This window comes from Leopardus geoffroyi, chromosome C2 (genome assembly GCF_018350155.1).
Source record: "Leopardus geoffroyi isolate Oge1 chromosome C2, O.geoffroyi_Oge1_pat1.0, whole genome shotgun sequence".
Lineage (NCBI taxonomy): Eukaryota > Metazoa > Chordata > Mammalia > Carnivora > Felidae > Leopardus > Leopardus geoffroyi.
In genome coordinates this window covers 132633581-132657683 of record NC_059333.1, presented here as the reverse complement: position 1 = coordinate 132657683, position 24103 = coordinate 132633581, and the positions used below count along the sequence as shown (strand labels likewise).

Sequence of the window (24103 nt, the reverse complement as noted above, 5' to 3'; positions counted from 1 at the left end):
GATGTATATTATTTAGGGGATGGAAAACTCATGGCTCAGCCCTGGATCTCAGATCCCTGAGATATTGTTTATGACCATTTTCACTGGTAAAGGGTTCAGTATTTATTTATTTTCCTCAAATTTCCTCCTAAAATCTGCAGTTTTGTTTTTACAACTTCTGAGCCAAATACTCTAATGTGCACTGGACTAAGGAGAAAATATCCACGTGTCTTGGCTTGTCCTGGACAAATTGCAAGTTATGCTTATTGTCTAAAAGTAGTTAATGGTAGTGGCCCTTTTATTATCGATAAGTTACATTTTATTTATTTTTATTTATTTATTTATTTATTTATTTTTTTTTTCAACGTTTATTTATTATTTTTGGGACAGAGAGAGACAGAGCATGAACGGGGGAGGGGCAGAGAGAGAGGGGGAGACAGAATCGGAAACAGGCTCCAGGCTCTGAGCCGTCAGCCCAGAGCCCGTCGCGGGGCTCGAACTCACGGACCGCAAGATCGTGACCTGGCTGAAGTCGGACGCTTAACCGACTGCGCCACCCAGGCGCCCCGATAAGTTACATTTTAAGTTATTTGTCCGCATTCTAACCCAGGTGCATCTATGACCAACTTTTGCCTCATTGGAATTCTGTGCATGGTTTTATTATTCACCTGTGAATGAGTGGGTATAGCCTGAAGGATCACTGGGTTTTCAAATTTTAGCTCTCTTCCAGAAGAGCTTAACAATTTTTAGGTACAAGAAACAGAAGATTGGGAGTGATTGTCAGTTTTGATCTCTTCTAATATGCTTCCCTGAAATAAAGGATACATGTGAGTGGTGAATGAGGGAAAAAACTTTGAGGGGAGAAGGAAATAGTACAGCTTTGTGCTGGAAGAAGACTCAAGGCTCATTCATATTCCCTTCTTCATTCATTTGTCAAACATTTAATAAGCATCTGTCTGTATCAGGCATTGGGGAAGTTAGATGTCATAGTTCTTACTATGAAGAAAACTTTGTTTAGTGGGAGAGAAGGTCAAGTAAAATAACGGTGGACACGCAGGGGTATTTAATAAGTCAACTTGAGTACCTGGAGACATGAGTCAGAGCTTTAGGGAAGGGGATCACTTGAACTACAACTTGAAGGACATGTATGGGTTAACCAGATTGGGGTTGAGGAGATGAGAAAGGACACTTCAGGTAAAGAGAATAGCATCTGCAGAGGAACAGAGCTATGAAACACTATATATTGTACCAGTTAGCTTTGCTGTGTAACAAACCACTCCCCAAATCAAACAATCCCTACCATTATTTAGCTTATATTCTGTGGGTTGGCTGCAGGTTCTTCTTTCATGGTTGGCTGATATACTCTGGGCCCGGTCATGCATCTAGAGATGACTAATTTGATTTTTTTCTCCTCCACTTTCAAAGGATGCAACATAGATTTGTCCGTAGGAATTGATATTTCCAGTCCCATTAAGCAAGATCAGCAGAAGCTTCAAGGGTTACTGCCAGAGCTGATGCAACAGATGGCCCAGCTTTCCAACATCAGCTGTAGGGCTCCTGGTCGCCCCAACGTGATGTTCCGCTACTTGGTCCCTGCCTCAAATGGCCAGCTTATTTTTGACTCCGGCTTTAAAAATTATAGTGATAAGATTATTCAGACGTTCTTAATTCATCAGGCTGCCAAGAGGAACTATATGGATGTGGATTTTTTGCGGTCCTTGGGAGATAATGCTATCCGGCTCTCTTCTGCTACAGTGAAGGTAATAAAGGCTGAGAATCTATAATATGGAGCCAATTGCCAGGGTGGGAGGGATTGGGCTTTTGTGACTGAGGCCAATAAGTTGCCCTTCACTGGAGATTCTATGTAGAGAAAAACCATAGTCTTATTCAGTAAAGACCAACGAGGGATATGTTTTCATTCAATCAACAAATACTCACTAAGCTCAAGAAGCTCTGTGCTAAATAATGCCAGTAGGGATAAAAGGATAAATCCCTGCCCTCAAGTTGCTCACAGTTTAGTGATCCAGATTCTTCCACGATGCAAATTCACTCCAAAGACAACTTGGAAGATATTAGCTCATTATGGTCACTCATTGTCATGTAGATCAGAGCCCATTATTTTCCAGTCAGCACTTTGAACTGTCTTTAGTAACTCACTAAGGGCTTGTTGGTTGTTTTCCCTTCCTGGTGCCCAAGAACTATACCCCTGCTACAGCCTGTAGAGATGAAAAGACCTTACGTGATGTTTATTTGGAAACAACAGCCCCAAACTTTGAAAGTTACATTTAGTTTTTCCTTCAATCATGCAGCCAGTGGATTTATTTCTTAAATATGTAATTCACTTTTAAATTAAAATTTTCTGTGAGTAAAGGTAACACATTTTAATTATTAAAAACGCATTAAAATTTTGGTATTTTTTTGTGTCAGTGAAGATGGATATTGCAAGACAGTTTTTGGAGGTATTTTAAGTGAACAAGTTAAGCTGGTTCCAATTCTCTTTTTGGTGGGGGGTCTTGAGATTGAAGTAAAAACGGATGTGTAATAAAGTAACAAATAAACGAAGGGGTGAAACAAAACAGGGTGAAAGGCTGGATACAACCAGAAAAGCTAAGCTTATCTTTGCATTTTTATAAAATGTGCAACACTCAGCATCCATTTTCTCCCTCTTCTTTCTTCCCTTTCCCCTCTCCCCTTCCTTTCACTCCATCCCTGCTCCCCACTACCCTCCTTTCTCTCATAAACAACAGGTCCTTTTAGTGTTTACAGATGGACTGGATGATGATCTCCAGAGACTGAAGGAAACCTCTGCACTCCTCCGCAGCAAAGGTGGGTGCATGTGGTTACCCTGGGTGGGTGGTTCCTCCCACAGGAACTGAGATACTCGTTGAGATTTCCAGATGGCACTGGATTCCGTTAAGCCATCCATAGACTAACCATAGAGTGGTTGGCGCTCAGTGCCCACAAGGGTGATGCTTTGTATGAATTAGGGGCTGTTCAGGGCTGAGAGAACCCAGGATCCCATAACCCTGACAACGATCAAGGGTCTCTCTGACTGAGACAGGATTGGCCAATTATCAGCCTGGCATCTGCTTTTGAAGGTTGAATGTGCAACTTCATGATAATTGAGTGCTGTTTGTGTTTTCTTAACAAGGGTCTCTTTTTCCTAAACTCTGGAATCACCCTAGAGCTGGGCTTCGTTTTTTCCACTGCCCATCATTCCTCCTCTGCTCACCAATTCTTCCTCTTTGACCATCCCCAAGGGCTGCTACTAGTCTGTACGGCATCTTTGTGAAATTAAAAAAAGATGCCAATGCTCCTGGTGTATGCGACCCTGTGCCTGGGCGCCTGGCTTAATGAATGGTGTGCTGGCTGGATTTCGGTGCCCACCAACTCCCTCAGCTGGGTGTGCTTGGGCAATAACACCTGTGTGGCTGTGTGCGATTGCCGTTCTGTCCCCATTTGGTGCCACTCAAAAGCTCTAAAGCAAACTCAAGATGAACCACCAGCAACTCATGCTCCGTCTACCTTTCTCCCTCCTCGGTAGAGTATGTTCAGTGTATTTGTCTTGAGATGATGCTTTCCATTGGTCGACACTATGCTGGAATATTTTCTGTGATAACTTGCTTCCAACTAAATTTACCACATAGGAAGTTTTAAAAGTAAATTTTCTGGAAGAGAATTTGAAATCTTGGACGAAAGACAGCGAACTTTGCCCACATGCTAGATCCGCATTCCATTTCTAGAAATTTTAAGGAATGATTAAGACTGTGCATACAACTTAAAAAAATTTTTTTTAACGTTTGCTTATTATTGAGAGACAGAGACAGAGCATGAGCATGGGAGAGGCAGAGAGAGGAGGAGACACAGAATCCAAAGCAGGCTCCAGGATCTGAGCTGTCAGCACAGAGCCCGACGCGGGGCTCGAGCTCACAAACCGCAAGATCATGACCTGAGCCGAAGTCGGACGCTTAACCGACTGAGCCACCCAGGCACCCCTATGTATACAACTTTTAACCACAGGATTGTTAAGTGGTTTGTTTACGATAGCAAAAAGCTGATGTGTGTGTGTGTGAATGTACTGCTCAAAATATTAACAGAAATATTTGTTCAGAAATACTATAAACAGTGACTTCTAGCTGTTTGAAAAGCATCCTTGTCTGTTGGTTCTCTGTCATGTGGACAAAGCCAGATGATTTTGTAATGCCTTCATCAGTAGGATAGGTTCGTGCTGCAATAATAAACAACCTTCAAATCCCAGTGGCTTAAAGGAGCAAGAATGTATTTATCTTATGCCTCATGACCGCTAATTTGTGTCTCATTCTCATCACTCGAGGACTCAGGCTGAGAGAGGGTCTGTTCCTGTGGCAGGGGGCAGGAAATGGGGCAATGTATGCACTGCTCTGAAAATTTCTCCCAGGACGTGACACACGTCACTTCTGCTCATGTTTCATTGGTCAGAAATGCAGTTTGACACAAGACAGGTGAAGGCTGGAGAAAAGGGTGGGATGATGCATGCATATTTAGGGCCAGGACAAAGACCAGTCAAAAGACCTACAAGTAAAATCTCCCACCTGCTGGCATTTTGAAGGATTCTCTGGGCTCCTCATTATTGGCCTGGAAGGTGTGCATAAATTAGAAGAACTCCAGGAGCTAGAATTTGGCAGAGGATTCTCATACAATCAACCTCTGAGCATCACACAGCAATCCCTCCCAAGCATCTTACTGAAGCAACTTGTAAGTATTTTTTTTCTAACCCCATCCTTCACTAGGTCTGTTTATTCTAATAATTTAAAAAATGCAGAGGGAATTAAAAAAATTAATGTTTATTTTTGAGAGAGAGACACGCACAGCATGCAAGCGGGGGAGGGGCAGAGAGCGAGGCAGACACAGACTCTGAAGCAGGCTCCAGGCTCTGAGCTGTCAGCACAGAGCTTGACGCGGGGCTTGAACCCATGAACTACGGGATCATGACCTGAGCTGAAGTCAGACAGTTAACGGACTGAGCCACCCAGGCGCCCCAAAACCCAGAGGGAATTTTGTCTCTTTGGTGTATCATGTGACATAGGTTAGCACAGTTGGAAAAAATCACGTTATGTGAATTCTATTTCTCAGGACACAATTGCAGAAAGAAGATGCTGCAATACATATACAAAGTGTTTTGGAGAAGATGGGCACCGGGGTGTTGGTGGGAACCCTGGGAACAAGGTGAGAGTTTGTTGGACGTGGACGGTGGGGGGTGAGAGACGACATTTCAGCACCGCTAGGTACCAGGCCCCGTGTTCTGTCTTTAACATACCTTTGCTAATTCTACCCTCTTAATAAACCTTCGAGGTGAATATTATTTTTACGGGTGTGCAATAGAGGCTTAGAGAGGGAACATTACTTTCCCAAAGTCACACTCTTACGAAGAGGCATTTGGGGATTGAAGCCCCTTTGTCCACCTGACTCCAAGTCTCACGTTCTTTCCACTCTCTTATGCTGTCTCCTTACATTTATTTGACAAATAATTTCACAAGCAAATTTCACAGCCTCTACTGCTGCACAGAAGTTTTCGCTTGTCCGCAGAATTTTCACTTGTGCCTCATCTGCTTTCCTTACAGTGGTTAGTACTTCTTCCCCTCTGAGCTAACTAACCTTCTGTTCTAGAGGATTAAACTGAGGAAAGATACAATTGCTTTCTTTGTTCAGTAGTGGTCATTTTGCACCTGCCTGTGAATTCCACTTCCATGTGAAGTGATAGAAAATTACCATGTCCCACTTTAATTTTTTTTTTATTAAAAAAATTACCTTAATGTTTATTTTTTTAAGAGAGAGAGAGTGCACATGAGCGGGGGAGGGGCAGAGAAAGTGGGGGACAGAGGACCTGAAGTGGGCTCTGTGCTGCAAGCAGATAGCCCAATGTGGGGCTCGGACTCATGAACTGAGATCACAACCTGGGCCAAAGTTGGACGCTTAATTGACTGAGGCACCCAGGCTCCCCTAACGTGTCCCACTTTTAAAGGAGAATAAATCTCATTAAAAATGGTCCTCATTTATCTACGAGGTTCCCTCGCCCACAAATGACAGCTTTATGATGGGATAATCACAAATCCTCCTGTAAGATTGAGTTAAACCCATTGACTTTGCCCATCTTTTTACGTTCCCTCTTTGTAAGATATTCTGTGAGGTTGTTGGAATGAGCTCTTACTGACTTTGCAGGTCAGTCGTGATTTAGAACAGTATAAAGTATATGATTACTTTTTAATAAAAATTGTAGTTATTCCCTACCACTAGATTTTTCCCCCTTGTGTTATTCTTAGGTATCAGACTGGAGAAATTAGGAAATCAAGCTTGGGAACCTCTTGACATATTTTTTTTGTTTTGTTTTGTTTTGTTTTGTTTTGTTTTGTTTTGTTTTGTTTTGCATCTCAAGGACTCTGCCTCACAGGCCAAAGATGAGAATGCTTTGAATAGTTGACTTCTCTGCTCTTTCTGTCTTAAGAAGTCAGTGATTGGTTGGTTGCATCGACATTCATGTCTTTGTTGAGCCCAAAGAGAATACGGCTCCTATATCTTATTGCCCAGTTTTTCAATCAAATAAGCACATCTGGCTATAAATGGCAAGCCAAACTTCCTTGAGAGGAAATAGTTTATGTGTTTAGTTATCTCAGAAGAAGTAAAAAAAGAGAGCGAGGAAGAGACTAAACATCTGAGTCATACAGAAATAACCATTTCTCATAAGCAATAGGGCGGTAACACCTTTGCTTACTGACTTTTTGTAGAACAAGGTCAAAGACCTCTTTAAGAGTAACAGTGTTCCTCAAACATTTAGCTAGAAGTTAGCTTTGGCTTGGATTTTCATGACAAAGTGGCTTAAAGAGTATTTTAGAAAAATAAAAGTAGGTTGATGTGCCAACTATTAAGAAAAACAGATATTCAAGACAGACCAGAAATACTTGTTTTTGGATGTCTTTACACACTGTACTCAATGTTTAGTAGGTTCCCGATATCATGTCAACTCCATGAGACAAGGGTATCTGTTAGTAACAATTCTTATGTCATTTGGCTTTGAGGGAAGAATTTAGAATCCAAGTTACTTCTTTTGATTTCTTTTTTTTTCTCAGGGAAAGAAGGGTGCTGATGGGTTGCCCGGTCATCCTGGTGAGGAAGGGGGGCATGTAAGTACTGAATCTGATTTTTTTTTCTTGGAAGGCATATGGTAAAATGGGTCAAATATTAGAAACACTTAACTGCACTTGAGTCATGAGTTTTTTTCTCATCTATACCATTTAAAATGGGTTTAAAAATATCTTCATGAAAATAACCGTTTGTTATAACAAATGTTAGGGGGACAGGCTCCAGCAGGTGTTTAGTGATGAAGTGTGGTCATTTTAATCTGAATTTGAGGTAACTTAAAATGTGGTCTGTGCCTGATGAGTATGTATATAATAGTAGTTGTTAATTGTGAGCTAAATTGCAGGCAATTTGTTATTATCAGTGAGATCGCAATGTTGGTAAGTAGTTTGACAACATATAATGAAGAGAATCAAGGCCATTCTTGTAACAAGATCACTCGGATGCCTCCTGGGTGGTCGAAAAGGTGATAGAGTTGTAGTTACCCACAAATAGTTTGCACATAACCCTGCCTATATCCCTGGGCACGGGAAAGTTAGCTGTCACGTGATTAGATGTGGAGAAAAATGCATACTATAGAGAGAATTGTTGGCTAAGGGACTGGAATGTGGTAGGGACCATCTTTATTACACCGTGTAAACATCAAAAGGATGTTGGGATGTTATAGGTTTCAGTTAATTTCAAATTGTGGAAAACCCCTTTACCACAGGTGTCTATTTTAGGGTTGATTTGTATACACCACTGGTTCTCAAACTTTCGGTCCCAGGAAACTCTCGAAGGACCTCAAAGAACTTTTGTTGATGTAGTTTCTGTCTATTGATCATTACCATGGTAGAAATCAAAACTGCCAGAATTTTAAATTATTTATTTATTTTATTCCCCCCAAAGAAAAACAAGCCCTTAATGTAAGTGACCTCTTTCTTTGTGAAGAATAACTACATTTTCTAAAACGAAATAAGTGCGTGAGAGGTGTGGCATTGTTTTTACATGGTTTCAACGTCTGGCTTCTTAGAAGACAGCTGGATTCATATGTCTGCGTCTGTGTTCAGTCTGTTGTGATATCACTTGATTTGCGGTTTCTTAAAAACTCTGCTGTGCACTTCGGAGAGAATAAGAGTAAGAAAATAAAATAGCATCTTCGTGTAATTAGGAAAGTGGTTTTAACTTTCTGAGCAACCCCTCCCAAAGGGTGTTGGGGGCCTGAAGTGTCCTTGGACCATACGTTTCAACTTGCTGGGATAGTCAAGCATTAGTGTTCTTATTGCCCAGTTAGAGTTTCACATTGTTTTATTGTTCTAAACATTTAGGCTGCTGGAACTTGGAAAATCAACAGAAATTAAGAAAAGAAATGCAGCTGCTGAGACCTATATAAGCTGATTCATTTCTTTGATTATATTTGTTGGAGAACTGCTCGACTCTTCTCTCTTTAATTTGCCTCAGTAATTAGTCTTGATGTTAGAAATACATTCAGAAATGTGGGCTGTGTTTTTTTGCAATTTTGTTCAGGTATGGTGAAAATATTTTTTTCCCCATTTTTATGATGTTTTAAACGTTCTTTAAGTGTTAGTTTTGAAAAATATATATGTACGTATGTATCTGAGAGAGAGAGAGAGAAAGAGAGAGAAAGAGCGTGAGCAAGGGAGAAGGGCAGAGCGAGAGAATCTTAAGCAGGCTCAGCATGGAGCTCAATGTAGGGCTCGATCCCACTACCTTGGGATCATAACCTGACTCGAAATCGGGAGTCCAGTGCTCAATTGACTGAGCCATCCAGGCACCCCAAATGTTATTTTATTTTTTCTGCTTGGCCTGTGGTTCAATGAGTCTGGCTAAATTTAAGACAATAATTTAGGGCCTGACCGACTGATTAGTGTCATTGACACCAATTTCAGACAAATAAGATATAAACAAGCCCTTGTCTGTGTAGAGGAAGAGGCAATTTTCTCCCCCTTCTCTGCTCTGTTAACATCCTAAAACAAAGATGGTTTATAAAGAGTCTAGTACAGAGCTAAGAATATAGGGGCGCCTGGGTGGCGCAGTCGGTTAGGCGTCCGACTTCAGCCAGGTCACGATCTCGCGGTCCGGGAGTTCGAGCCCCGCGTCGGGCTCTGGGCTGATGGCTCAGAGCCTGGAGCCTGTTTCCGATTCTGTGTCTCCCTCTCTCTCTGCCCCTCCCCCGTTCATGCTCTGTCTCTCTCTGTCCCCAAAATAAATAAACGTTGAAAAAAAAAATTTAAAAAAGAATATAGTGTGAGTGATATATATAATTTTATACATTTAAAATTTCATAGTAGTTATTTTAAAGACAATAAAAATAAATAACTGAAGTTAATTTTAATAACATATTTTATTTAATCCAGTCTATCCAAAATATAATTATTTCAACAGGTAATTAATATAAAAATTGATGAGATTTACTTTTTAATGTTTATTTATTTTTGAGAGACAGAGGGACAGAGCATGAATGGGGGAGAGCCAGAGAGAGAGGGAGACACAGAATCTGAAGCAGGCTCCCGGATCTGAGCTGTCAGCACAGAGCTTGATGCAGGGCTTGAACCCACGAACCGTGAGATCATGACCTGAGCCGAAGTCGGATGTCTAACCGACTGAGCCACCCAGGCGCCCCAATGAGATCTTACTTCTTAAAATATACTGTCTTTGAAATCCTGTGTGTATCTTATACCTACAGCCCATCTCAGTTTGGACTAGACACATCGCAAATGCTCAGTAGCCATGTGTGGTATATATGGCTCTAGTAGGTGCCGTTTTCTTTTTACTGCATTTCTCACGAGAGAAGGTGACAGAATATGTTGTCCTCTGAATGGCTTTTAATATTGTTTCCCCCCAAAGCAGGTCACACTGGTCTGCTCAATGGCCAAGACGGCTCTTTGCAGATGGCAGGTTCCAAAATGGGGCTATAATTTGTAGATTCAAATTGAAAGTATATAATGACAAATAGTTAATTCGTTGTTCCACTTATCTATTACTCCTCTTTCCCCAACACCCCCCCTCAAAAAAAAAAAAAAAACCCAGTGGTGTTAGACAACAATCATTTTATTACATCCACGGACTCTGTGGGTGGGGAAGGTGAAAAGGAAAGAGTGGATGGCTCTCTGCTAGGTGCCTGAGGTCTCAGCTGGGCTGACTGGGCAGCTGGATGACCCCTGCAGAGATGACTTCCCCTCCAATGCTCTGGAGCTTGGCTGGGATGGCAGACGGATGGACCATGGTGGTCCAAGGACAGATATGGTGGCTGGTTCTAAGAGGGAGCACCCACCAAGGAGGTTCCATCCTGAGAGGGAGCATTCCAGGAGATCGAGGCTGAAGCTCAAGCCTTCTGAGGGAGCCTCAGAAGTCAAGTGGTAACTTTTCTGCCTCATTCTATTAGGTACAAGCAAGTCCCTTACCCCAGACCAGATTCAAGAGGGATGGGGGAGAGGGTGGGGATTAGATCCTTTCTCTTGATGGGGGAGTGGCAAGGTCATATCCAGAAGAGCCCTGAGATTTTGTTGTGGTCATCTTTGGAAAATACCATCTGCCAGACTCGTACGTAAATTCTATATATTTTCAAAATGTACCTAGTATGAGGTGGTGGTTTAAATATGCATTGGTTACATACCAAAGCCTTACATATCGAATTAGATTATCTAGGGTCCCCAAGAACAGCTATGTAACTTCAGCAGCAACAAAACCAGCTAACATTCGTTGAGAACTTCATATGTGCCAGATGCGTGGCTAAACATTTTATATACATTTCCTCATTTCATCTATAAAATATTACTGTTATTTTCATTTCTCATAAACTAACTTGAGCCAGCCTAGCATTTGAACAGCTTTCAGCATAGCTTTTGATGATGTTATTCTTTCCACGAAATCATAGCTATAGTTGATAGCTTTAAACAACTACTGTGAACAAATGAGGGATCGATTTTTAAGCAGGATAGAGCTTCGTATCTGAATGAAAAACACAGTAAGCCCAAATTTTATCTTCGAAACCATTAGACATATGTGCTCATTATAAGGCAATTCCTGTTTTCCCATGAGAACATCCAAAAAAATGCTTTTGCTCTATTAGAATATATGAACTTTGAGGAACATAGGTGGCAAGTGTCTACTTAAAACATTTAACTTATTTAGCTATACAAATACTTTAAAGTCTTTCATTATGTAAAATGATGTAAGAAATTCTGCTTTTTCTCTCTTTCTCATATTTTCTCAGATCATTAAAAATTCTTCCCACGGAGTTTCTATATCAGTTTTTGCAGCACTCCTAGAGTCTCTTTTATGACTGTCTTATCTGGTTTTCTAGAGTCTGTTGTGTTCACTTCTATCTAAGTTATTTAAGATAAACCACTTTTTAAGCCTGTTTATAAAGGCTGTCATTGCAAATTTCAGTTTTAGCTTCAAAAGCCCAGTGCCTCATTTTTCTTGTGGGAATATCTTTATGGTCTCCACAGTGTAATCATGAATTCTATTGCTTAGAAAAGTGATTTTTAAAAATCTTGTTTGCATGGCATCTAACATCCGAAATTGCGAGGTCTCACTTTCAAATATGATAAATAAGTAATCTCTGTTAGATTTCTTTACTTCCATTGTTTTTTCTTTTTTAACTGATCTGGTAGGTGACATCCATAGGGATCCTAGAAATATCTTAACACTGACTGGGTGTCACTACTATGCTGTTCAAAGTGAAGCAATGGAGAAAGTACTTCGAAATATGAGAATCTTTGTGAAGACTTTGTGAAAATTCGAGTTTGAGAATACTCTTTCAAAAAAAAAAAAAGAATACTCTTTCTCTGAGGAATAATTTTGGGCAAACACATACCTGATCATGAATGCACGGCAATTGAAACTTTAGGAACTGTGAGTAGAAGTCATAAGAGTCAGCTTTTTGCTTTTTCTTCACAATTTCCTTGTAAGTGTTTAGTTGTGGCAAAATATACATGACACTTGTCATCTTAACCATTTTCAAGTGTACAGGTCGGTGGTATTAAGTCCAGTCATGCTGTTGTGCAAACTATCACCACCGTGCATCCCCAGAACTCTTTTCATCTTGCAAAACTGAAACTCTGTCCCCATGAGCCCCTCCCCGCTAGCCTCTGACGAACACCATCCTACTTTCTGTCTGTATGAATTTGGCCCCTCTAGGTCCTTATAAAGTGGGAGCAAACAGTATTTGTATTTTTAGCTCATTTCGTTTGGCATGATATCCTTAAGATTCATTCGTGTTGCAGCCTGTCAGAACCTCCTTCCTTTCTAAGGCTGAGTACTATCCCATTGCATGGATATGCTACGTTTTGTTTTTCTGTTTATCTGTTAATGGACACTTGGGTTGCTTTCGCCTTACGGCTGTCGTGAATAATGCTGCTATGAATATGGGTGCGCAAATATCTCTTTGAGACACAGCTTCCAATTCTTTGGGGGTATATACGCAGGAGTGGAATTGGGAGATCATACGGTAATTCTGTTTTTCGCTTTTTTGAGAGACTACCGTATGTTTTCCATGGCAGCTGCACTCTTATAGCCCCACTAACGGTGCATAAGGGTTCCAGTTTCTTCACATCCTCTCCCACACTTGTGTTTTTTTTGTTTTGTTTTTGTTTTTGATGATAGCTATCCTTAGCGTGTTTTGTTTTGTTTTGTTTTGTTAAGAATAAATTTTAAGAATTTTCCCTTTGAGTCCCTGCTTTGTTAGGGACATTTGTTTTGTAGGTAACTATTTTCTGATAAAGGCAACAACCGATTATTCATGACTGATAACACTATATAGTGCAATATTGTAAGTGGATATGTTAAAATTAGATTGTCCAGATGAAACGTAAACACCATACATTGAACCTAAAAATGTGGATAGCTAGGAAGAAGGGGGAGAATAGCCATTGACTTGGCATCTACTGTGCGTTAGGTTTTGCATTCGGCATCTTATACACATTATGACGTTTAGTCTTTCTCACAACCCCCTCCAGATAAGTGCTAATACCTTTATTTTATGGATGTAGAGTTCAAAACTCAGAGAGCGTGGCTTTTAAGGTCAGACAGAGATGGTTGCCGATGTGCCCAAATCCATGTCTGTCTGATGCCAAGACCTCTGCTTTTCTCCTCATCTCTTGCTATCTAATTATAAAACGCCTCATGTGTCTAATCTATGTGACTTGTGAAGTACTTTCAATACAGTATCTCATGCATGCAATACAACAGTCCTGTGAATGGGCAGAATCAGTATTACCCAGATCCATATTTTGTAAATGGAGAAAATTGTAATTCATAGAGTCATGTGCTCATCCAAGCTCACAAAGCAAATTAGAAGCAGAACTAGGACTTGAACCTGGGACCTTTTCACTTTTGATCCAAAGTGTTTCTCACTTTACCATGTTCTCTTTTACTGTCCTGGGCAGCTTATGTGGTGAAGTTATCTAACATTTTTAAATCAAAGTGAGATTATATTTGTAGACTCTTTTGATGAAAGCTCACAGGCCATACAGTACTTTCTAATTTATAATTAATTAATTTGGCAAAAAGGCATGCTATTTATCATTCTCTTCCCTATCCAATACCTAGATCAAAAGATTATGTTCACTAATATAATTTAGGCAGTCATTCTTCAAATTCGGAATGGACGTCCTGAGGGCTGGAAACCCACAGATAAATAAGTGAGTCCTTGTCTCCTTAGAAGCTCTCCATATAGCAGGAAACACAGAAACAGGTAATAACACACAGTGTAACAGAAAAATCGTCTCAGAAGAGGACGTGACGTATGGTCTATACCTTAGGAATGGGCAGGATTTCACCTAGAAGAGAAAGAGTTAAATAGTGGTTTATTCTTTGTGGGCTCACAAGGAAACCTTTATCCAATTTTAGCTGCCTGAAGGCAGTGTTCAGACACACCTGTTTTGTTTGAATTCCGAAGTGGCTTGAATGAATTGGTCAAAAATATAGATAAGGCTGATTTGTATGATTTGGGGTTGTCGATATGGGCAGTTGACAGATAAACATTCTGATTACCTTGCAGGTGATCTGATCAGGTATTTGAGGATGTAGAAGTAATTGGAAGGACAGCACCATATTTTAGTCATTCTCACGGTCACTATTGCTGATTCGAATCGGTTGGATGATGATAGAGATAGTTGCTTGACTCTTTCTGTGTGTATTTTTATTCCACAGGGAGAAAGAGGCCCCCAAGGTCTTCCTGGACCCCAAGGTGAGGAAGGATGCCCGGGTATGAGAGGACCTAAGGTGAGTGTGGACCTAAAGCTGTGGAATTCTTTCCCTATCCCAACTTTATCCCTTGAGTTTGAGGAAAATCTTAATTCTTCAACATAGCGTTTTAGCTCCTTCCCAGTGTAGGGTTTCCCAGAAGTAGAGCCTGAGAAAAGGAGTCAAGTGCAAATAGTTCATAGGGAGGGGATCTCAGTAAATACTATCAAGACAGGAGAGAATTAAGGGAAGGGAGGTGGCCTAAGAAGGGTATGGTTTCAATTAGATCACCACTGTGGGTAGATAGAGCTTCGTCCTGCTAAGGAACTGTGTGAGCCAGTGTTGAACTTGCACCTCAATGTTACCCCATCCAAGCGGTGAGAGAGCTGGGATATATATGCACCAAATCCTATCAGGCATTAGTTGCAAGCTGGTCCCAGTGGATATTAATTCCCCAGTACTTCTGGCCTATCTTTCGTGTGGACAGGCTCCAGTGCCAGAGAAAAGCCCTCAGGAAAAGACATAGTGCTGGTAGTTGGAAGGGGGTTTGAGAATACTGAAATTTTAAAGCCTACAGCGATAATGGGTGGGGCTCCCTTTTCAGTGGTGTCGTCAGTGTCTCTTCACCTTCCAGGATTAGAGAATCTCCTTGAAGAAGGCCAGAAAATTTTCTCTACAACTCAGAGTCCTATGGAGAATTTCTCTGACCAAAGTTACCGTATTCTGTACACTCTTAACAAGTTACTCTTTCAGTTCATTTGTGCGGTTGTTCTGGAAGCCTTCTCACGCTTGTTAGCCGGTGTACTCTCACTTTTGTTTGAAAAAAATACGATTCTTCTATTAATAAGCGGCAGGTCGCTATCATTTCCTGCTCACCCCTGCCATGTGAGGAGTTACCAATGTGATTTTTATCTAAGTCACACTCAAAGGGGAGCAGTAGTAATCAAGGTGCTATGATGTGCATTGTAGTTGCTGGAGATGAAATCTCCATTTTGATCTACTAATTAATTGCCTTTTCTTGGATTTGGGGAATATATGGTGTCCTAAAAGAGAAAAATCTTATTCAAACTCAATTCTTTTCATTTTTTTCCCCCTAACTTTAGGGAGCAAGAGGATTTTCAGGAGAGAAGGTAGGTGACCTTCCTTACCCTTCGTAAACGGGAGAGCAATTTCTGTGGGAAAAAGTAACAGGTCACTTGCTTTTCCTTTGCTTGAGTGAAGTGAGCCTCCAAACTTTCTGACAAGGGGATATGTCAGATGATATTAACAGCCAAACGGCTATGCCAATAAATGGCTATTTGTCAGGTATGTATTTCATATTTAAGGCAGGGACATATATAATTTTCATGCCCTGCTAACTCTATAACAATTGAGCCGCCATATTCATCATATGGTGCTCTGGGAGAGTTGGTCCTGAATTCAAGGTGTGGCAGGGAGGAGTCTGGTCAAGCTGAGTATCAAATGGGAGATGGACGCCAGGACAGGGTTGGTAGGAAAGGAGCTGCACAATCAGGGAATGACTTTACATTCAGATTCAGAAGCAAAGTATCCATTTGCTCATTCGTGCACTCAAGAAATATTTTTGTAGGTACCCATTCTGTTCCCCACATTATCCTTGAGAGTGGTTACAAAGTGATGGACAAGACAGACAAGGGCTGACAGAACTTTACTCCTATCTTCTGGTACCACAGATTCACCCATGTGGCTTGTGGCAAATACATTGCATAATTTTAGTATGGGAGTTTGGTGTGCTTATTTTCATGCACTAACTCAGCTGTCTTTTGGTTTAAAAAAAGTGCCTGACATGAAAAGATGCTCAACGTTGCTCCTCATCAGGGAAATACAAATCAAAACCACACTCAGATATCACCTCATGCCAGTCAGAGTGGCCAAAATGAACAAATCAGGAGACTATAGATGCTGGAGAGGATGTGGAGAAACAGGAACCCTCTTGCACTGTTGGTGGGAATGCAAACTGGTGCAGCCGCTCTGGAAAACGGTGTGGAGGTTCCTCAAAAAATTAAAAATAGATCTACCCTATGACCCAGCAATAGCACTGCCGGGAATTTACCCAAGGGATATAGGAGTGCTGATGCATAGGGGCACTTGTACCCCAATGTTTATAGCAGCACTCTCAACAATAGCCAAATTATGGAAAGAGCCTAAATGTCCATCAACCGATGAACGGATAAAGAAATTGTGGTTTATATACACAATGGAGTACTATGTGGCAATGAGAAAGAATGAAATATGGCCTTATGTAGCAACATGGATGGAACTGGAGAGTGTGATGCTAAGTGAAGTAAGTCATACAGAGAAAGACAGATACCATATGTTTTCACTCTTATGTGGATCCTGAGAAACTTAACAGAAGACCATGGGGGAGGGGAAGGAAAAAAAAAAGAGAGAGAAAGGGAGCCAAAACATAAGACTCTTAAAAACTGAGAACAAACTGAGGGCTGATGGGGGGTGGGAGGGCAGGGAGGGTGGGTGATGGGTATTGAGGAGGGCACCTGTTGGGATGAGCACTGGGTGTTGTATGGAAACCAATTTGACAATAATTTTCTTAAAATTTTTTTTTCAACGTTTTTTAATTTATTTTTGGGACAGAGAGAGACAGAGCATGAACGGGGGAGGGGCAGAGAGAGAGGGAGACACAGAATCGGAAACAGGCTCCAGGCTCTGAGCCATCAGCCCAGAGCCCGACGCGGGGCTCGAACTCACGGACCGCGAGATCGTGACCTGGCTGAAGTCGGACGCTTAACCGACTGCGCCACCCAGGCGCCCCGACAATAATTTTCATATTAAAAACAAAGTGCCTGAAACTTGATTTCCTCATGCGGATGGTAGGAATGAATCAACTATTCCACATGCATAATATGCATTTTATTTGGCTGGCAAAACTCTGGACTTTTTTTTTTTTTTTTTCAAAAAATGCTTTGTAATAAATACGTTAACTGTCATTCTGAGATAGTCAGTAAAGCGAAGGGCCCACGAGATGGAAGTGATGGAATATTTGAGGAGATGTCACCACACCACGGCCAGTGTTTAGTCTTATCTAGTTAGCATCAATTTTTCAGTTCTTAAGGACTTTTCTTATTGTAAGTTTCCCCAAATGCATACACGTGGATGCACTCCCATTTAATTCCTCCTTAATCTGGGCTCTTCTAAGTTTCCATTATGTGAATTAATTCAGGCATATTTGTCTGTCTTTTTAAAATAAAAAAAGTCGGGGCGCCTGGGTGGCGCAGTCGGTTAAGCGTCCGACTTCAGCCAGGTCACGATCTCGCGGTCCGTGAGTTCGAGCCCCGCGTCGGGCTCTGGGCTGATGGCTCAGAGCCTGGAGCCTGTTTCCGATTCTGTGTCTCCCTCTCTCTCTGCCCCTCCCCCGTTCATGCTCTGTCTCTCTCTGTCCCAAAAATAAATAAACGTTAAAAAAAAATAATAATAAAATAAAATAAAAAAAATCAATGACAAAAGGACCATCTTTAAAATTTTTTAAATGTTTATTTTTGAGTGAGGGAGGGAGACAGAGCACAAGGGGGAAGGGGCAGAGAGACAGGGAGACCCAGAATCCGAAGCAGCCCCCAGGCTCTGGGATGTCAGCACATAGCCCAACGTGGGGCTTGAACTCACAAACTGTGAGATCATGACCTGAGCCAAAGTCAAATGCTTAATGACTGAGCTACCTAGGCGCCCCAGACCATCTTTAACATGTAGACAACCAGTGGGAAATGTTTTATCCAGTGTTTTGAAAGAGTGACAACTTGTTCCCAGTGCAAAAGTGGAAAAAAGTCTTTATACCCATTTGAAATTTGAGTTTCTTTTTTTTTTTTCTTATCTTTTTTTTTTCCCCCCTTTAGCACTTAAAACTGTCAGGGAAAACAGTGTATAATCATTGTTTTTTAGTATGTGAATGCAGCATATAAATGTCATTTCGGAAGGTCTAGACTCTTCTACCAACTAAAAAAAAAATATTAGCAAGGATATCAACATCAAAGCAGTAGTCATGTACCCCTGGTCCTCTTTTCTTCAATAGTTTATCTTCCTTTGCTCCACAGGGAGATCCTGGTGACCAAGGCGCTGATGGCTTGGATGGGGAACAGGTATAGAAAGTTTCTCGTTCTATGTTTCTCCCTCTACTAGTTTGGCATTTATACTCTCTATTTATATTTTCCCCGATATAGCCTAGAAACGTTAGCATGCATACTCAACAAAGTCTTAAGTCAATCTATTATTTTTCCTTATCCTCAGAATATAAGGACCTTAGAAACTTAGGTCTAATCAACTGCCTTCTGTAATACATATTATTGTTCAGTATTTTGTTTCCATTTAGTTTTGTTCAAGTCTATCAATTAGTTGTTATTATTTTATTTAGTCATTGCTCATCTAGCTTTACCCTTATTTGTTACTTTCACTGATGCCTTCAAAAGATCATGAAAGATCCTGTGTCTTTTGCCTAAGGTACCACTTTTGGAATTTCCTTTGATGACGTTTATAAACTTTGGTTTTTGTTTCTCTAAAAATCTCTTTATTTTACAGTTTTTCTTGTAAGATAGTTCTTGGGGAAATAATGATTTTCTTTTGGCACTTAGAAAATGTCATTTCATAGTCTTCTGGCTTCTGTTGTCTTCTGTCTTTCATTACTGCTGTTAAGAAGTTATTTGTCAAACTAATTATTGTTCCTTTGTCAGCAGTCTTAACAAAAAATATTATATTGCTTTAAAAATTTCCCCTTCTAGGGGAAGCAAGAATAAGATAAAAACAGAAATGGAGACAGAGTATAAGAGACTCTTAAATACAGAGAACAAACTGAGGGTTGCTGGAGGGGGTGTTGGGTGGGGGAATGGGCTAAATGGGCAAGGGGCATTAGGGAGGACGCTTGTTGGGATGAGCACTGGATGTCATATGCAAGTGATGAATCACTAAATTCTATTCCTGAAATCATTATTATACTATATGTTAAGTAGCTTGGATGTGAATTAAAAAAAATTTCCTCCTTCTTTCTAGTGTTCTGTAGTTTCAATATGATGTGTCCAGGTGTGGGTTTCTTTTTATTTATACTGCTTGGGACTAGTTAGGTTTTTTAATCTGAGCATTTGTGCCTTCTATCGTTTTTGGAAACTCCTTAACAAATTCTTACTTTGAAGTTTTTATCCTTCCCATTTTCTCTATTACCTCTTTTTGGAAGAAATTTGCCCTGATGTCTCTTAATCTCCCTTTCATGTGTTGTTTGTCTTCCTGTGCTGCATTCTGAACACTTTCTTCAGTTTCAAGTTCATTAATCCTTATGTCACTTGTGTCTAATATACCACTTAACCTGTCCATTGGATTTTTAATTTCATTTATTCTGATTTTCACTTCAAGAAGTTCTATCTTTCTCAGTTCTGCTTGGTGTCTCTCTCTCTCTCTCTCTCTCTCTTTTATTTTATTTTATTTTTTTTCAACGTTTATTTATTTTTGGGACAGAGAGAGAAAGAGCATGAATGGGGGAGGGGCAGAGAGAGAGGGAGACAGAGAATTGGAAACAGGCTCCAGGCTCTGAGCCACCAGCCCAGAGCCCGACGCGGGGCTCGAACTCACGGACCGCGAGATCGTGACCTGGCTGAAGTCGGACGCTTAACCGACTGTGCCACCCAGGCGCCCCTCTCTCTCTCTTTTAACAGTTGCTTGTTATTTTACTCATTCTTTTTTTTTACCTATTTAAATGTATTAAAAATACTTATTTTATATTCTGTATATGATAATTCCAACAGCTACGGTCATTGCAAGTCTGATTTTGTTGCCTGTGGTTTCTACTGGCTTCGCCGCCATGGTGTCTCCCTCACGTGTATGATGACTTTTGATTTAAACTCATTTTTGATTGAACTTCAGCTGTGAGAAGTCTTTAAGGCCTGAATTGAGGTTATTTTCTTCTGCCACGTACTTGGGCACTTGCTCCTGAGATCACTTTAAAGTAAATGATGAGATTTTGGTTTTTCCTCAACTCACAGAGTGACTAGAAGTCCTCAGGATGGCCAATGGCTATTACTTCTCTGGATTTCTACTTTCCCTTTACTCTGAGCTCTAAGAATTTCTCTTGTTCTTTATCAGCTCATTAATGTATATAAAATATTTTAAACTTTGCTATATGGAATTTTATATGATTTTCAAAGGGAGGATTTTTCAGGGCATCTAGTCTGTCGCATACAAGGAGAGTGGTAACCTTTCTGCTCTTGGCTAGAATGTGAAACTACGTGGAAAAAGTTCCCACTGTGACCTGATATACAAAGCTTCTTTGTATATTTCTTTTTCTAGGGTAATCGTGGAGCCCCGGGGTCATCTGGAGAAAAAGGAAACAGAGGAAATCGGGTAAAGTGTGAGAATTATTCTTCTCTCATATTTCTATTGCATAAACTGACCTTGATAGTTTATGTTTAAGTTCTGGGAAAGAATCCTCTAATGGTTTAAGTTCTAGATCGGGAGTTCAAGGGCAATAAATATTATCTTTTTGGAGTCTTTAGTTGAGACCCTCCTGTGTTGCTAGTGAAATGAGTGATAAAAATCCAGTTACTTAGCCTTTGGAACAGTAATCACTGCGTCCTACCTCATGGGCTTTGCAAAACTCCCTGTCACCAGTGATCCAGTCCCACACCCCAGGCCCCTCAGCCACGACCTTCATTACTCTCAGGCCAGAAGGGTCCTTCCCAATCAGATTGTACCACTCATTGTACCCTGAAGATTTCCTGTGCATGCCCACCGCTGTGTCTTAGCTCGTCCCAGGCACCCCATCCTGGAGTGGTTTTTCCCTGCCTCCACCTTCAGGGCTTATTTGAATATCAGTTTTTCTCCAATCTCCAGCTCCTCTCTTTCCTCCTCAGGACACCCTCCTTGACCATGTCAGCCTGTAGTGCTTGCTCTCTCCCTTCTCTACATCCTTCTCATGTACATTATTTGCACTATGTGCCTGACAGGGACTATTCACTGCCTCGTGCTGGTAATTATATTTCTATGCAAGGGAAAGCAGGTCCCTATGCCCACTGCAGACATTACTGAGAGATTATGAAATCCAGTCTGAAGGATCCATCTCAGAACTGTTACATTCAGCTTCTGTCGATTGATTGGATTAGATAAGGGGGGGGGGGAAGGTAAATTTTATTTACTTTTGTTCTTTTTTTTATCTTGGGGACCCCTCATGCAATTAGAGTAATACTTTTACCCCAAGGTGTGGATCGATTTCCCAATAAGTAAAGCAGGGAGTCACAAGAAATGTTTTTTTATTGAGGGAGGTTTAATCGATAACATGCAATTTGTGGATTTGATTTTAGAGAAGGTGGGGGACACCACATTTCTTTCAAGACTGGAGAGCCTTCAGCTTCCATTGAATTTAGTTAAATTCTACAAACACCTGTCAAATTCTTCCTACCTGTAGAGTGTTTTGCTAGATACAAAGAAGGGTTCAAAGATAAGTAAGTCATGGTTGTGACCAACAAAGAGCTTATTCACAGTATAGGAGATAAGATTTGTACAGGAAGAACTATAATCCAAGATAGGATAAGATAAAGGTTGTAAGAATGGTGTAAATAAAGAATCAATGGGAGTATAGTGACTTGGAGAAGAATCTAAACTAGAGCGGCATTTCCTCATCTGAACAATAATAAAAATTTGCTGAGTATCTATCTGTTGTCATCCAGGTATGATTTTAGAATGGGGAACAAGACAGGCATGGGTTCTGTACCTCAAAACTGGCCTCTGTGAGGAATGAAAGATATTAATGAAATAATCACAAAGTAGCTGTAAGGTTATGGCTGAGATAAGGGTATGAAGGACAGATAAATGACGGGGATCTGATCCAGACTGTGTATTCAGGAAGGCTTCATCAAGGGAGTGAGGATGGCATGCAATTTGAAAGACGAGTAACAACCAGATGGTAAAGGAGGAGGGAAGGGGGCAAGAGGTCAGCCTTCCATACTAAGGTCCTGTGGTGATTGATCATGGTGCCCAAGGCAGGAGAGGACCCCGGCATTCCAGGGAGTACAGGAAATCAAGGCATTTTTCATAGACCTCTGTGAGGGAGACACACAGCCCTGTTAAGACACATGATTCCAGGCAAAGAAAAAGGAAAGGCTTAGAGTTAGCGGAGCTCAGTGTGAGTTCGGACAAATAATGATTCCAAGTCCACAGGAGTGGAGGGTGAGATAAAAGGTATAAAGAGTGGGAAGAGGGGCATCTGGGTGACTCAGTCGTTAAGCATCTGACTTTGACCCAGGTTGTGATCTCATGGCTCGTGGGTTCGAGCCCCGCATCAAGCTCTGTGCTGACAGCTCAGAGCCTGGAGCCTACTTTGTATTCTGTGTCTCCCTCTCTCTCTGCCCCTCCCTAGCTCATGCTTGCTATTTCTTTCTCTGTCAAAAATAAATAAACTTAAAAAAAAAGAGTGGGAAGAAAGTCTGGAAGGGCAAGTTAGAGTCAATGTAGTGCCATGGTGAGGGATTTGGGATTTTCTGGGTCAGAAAAAGGAAGGACTGGAAGTTGGGCACATCATGATAAGAACCAAATGCCAGCCTCTGTATTCAGCATTTTAATTTATTATTCCATTTAATCTCTATAACAGCTTGATAAAATGGGTATATCTCTTTCACAAATGAGAACATTGCATCTTAGAGAAGTCAAAAAAATTCACCTAGCTAGTAAATTGAACAGTAGGGTTGGAATTTAGAATTAACTAACTCCCTTTTACCATTATATCAGGCCAGGAAAGAGGTAAGGAGGAGTAACATTATGAGGTGGCCGTTTTTAGAGCCTAGAGAACATTCCGTTCCCTGTGTGTCTGAGAACCATATCTCAGAGATGGGTCCCACTCCACTGTCCTCACAGTGTGGCATATACCCTCTAGAACCAGGCACATAACCCCATTTGAGGAAGGTTCCTGGGGTGGGGGCTCTCCCTGACGCCGTGGCTCTGTAGGAACTACTACGCAGAGAGAGTACCAGTAACCACAGATTTTAAGAGAAGCCACCATTTGTTTATCATGTCATAGTCCTATGGCAAATTGCTTCACTTCACTGGTTCCCCTTCTAGAGTAGGAGCTCCAGAAGCATTTTTCTCTCATTTGCCTCTTTTTCATGAGATCTTGCTGTGCCAGTGCTGCCCCTGCTTGTGGTAGAGACCACCTCCTTCTTCTCACGTGTGTTTCTGTGTAAGAGTATCAGGGAGATGTGGAAAGATTAGGAATTTGGTGGTAGGGACAACTGGGTCCAACTTTGCTGAGCCTCAGGTTCCTTGCATGCAGTATGTAATTCCTGAGTTGTAAGGGTTCACATACCTACGGTGAGGTCATGCATACCTAGGGCCACATATATCAGAGATTTCCAGTAAAAGTATGTTCTTTTCTTCATCTCCTCCTCACCTCTTGGGCAGCAAATGCTTTAAAGTTCAAGTACTAAATTGCTCTTTTAATGTGATTCTCATTTTGCCTCTTAATGTTCTCTTTCCTTTGGGCAATAGATGATCTTTTAATGTGACACAGTTTTCCCCCTGTGATTTCAGGGCTTGACGGGACCACCTGGACCACCTGGAAAGCGTGGAGAGCCTGGGTTAAGGGGAGATCCTGTGAGTGCTTTAATCCAGGGCCTTATAAACAGTTTGCTTAGACACAAAGTCAGAGAGCAATTAATTATTCACTAATGAGGCATCTGTTCAGCCTGTCTTAGCATTGCAACAAATAAGAGATTTGTGAGGAGATCCATCTTATAGAACATTTGGGTTCTTAAAGAGTTTGCAACTTTAATTGCATTGGGTATTTGGGATTTCTAAGCAAAATCAGACAATTAAAAAGGTA

General features: G+C 41.0%; 1 protein-coding gene across 6 annotated transcripts in view; it reads left to right on the top strand.

Moving 5' to 3' along the window:
- LOC123611579 (collagen alpha-4(VI) chain-like) overlaps positions 1-24103 on the top strand; it is a 122195-nt gene that overhangs the window by 35908 nt on the left and 62184 nt on the right. For all 6 annotated transcript variants that reach the window (XR_006718740.1, XR_006718739.1, XM_045503672.1 and 3 more), the window contains exons 8-17: positions 1405-1739; positions 2727-2805; positions 4568-4713; positions 5092-5184; positions 7083-7136; positions 14251-14322; positions 15387-15413; positions 18345-18389; positions 20581-20634; positions 23812-23874. Coding sequence is in view for 4 of the 6 variants with exons in the window: in XM_045503672.1 (XP_045359628.1) it covers positions 1405-1739; positions 2727-2805; positions 4568-4713; positions 5092-5184; positions 7083-7136; positions 14251-14322; positions 15387-15413; positions 18345-18389; positions 20581-20634; positions 23812-23874 (968 nt within the window). In the remaining 2 variants the exon portion in view is untranslated. The remainder of the gene's footprint in view (positions 1-1404; positions 1740-2726; positions 2806-4567; positions 4714-5091; positions 5185-7082; positions 7137-14250; positions 14323-15386; positions 15414-18344; positions 18390-20580; positions 20635-23811; positions 23875-24103) is intronic.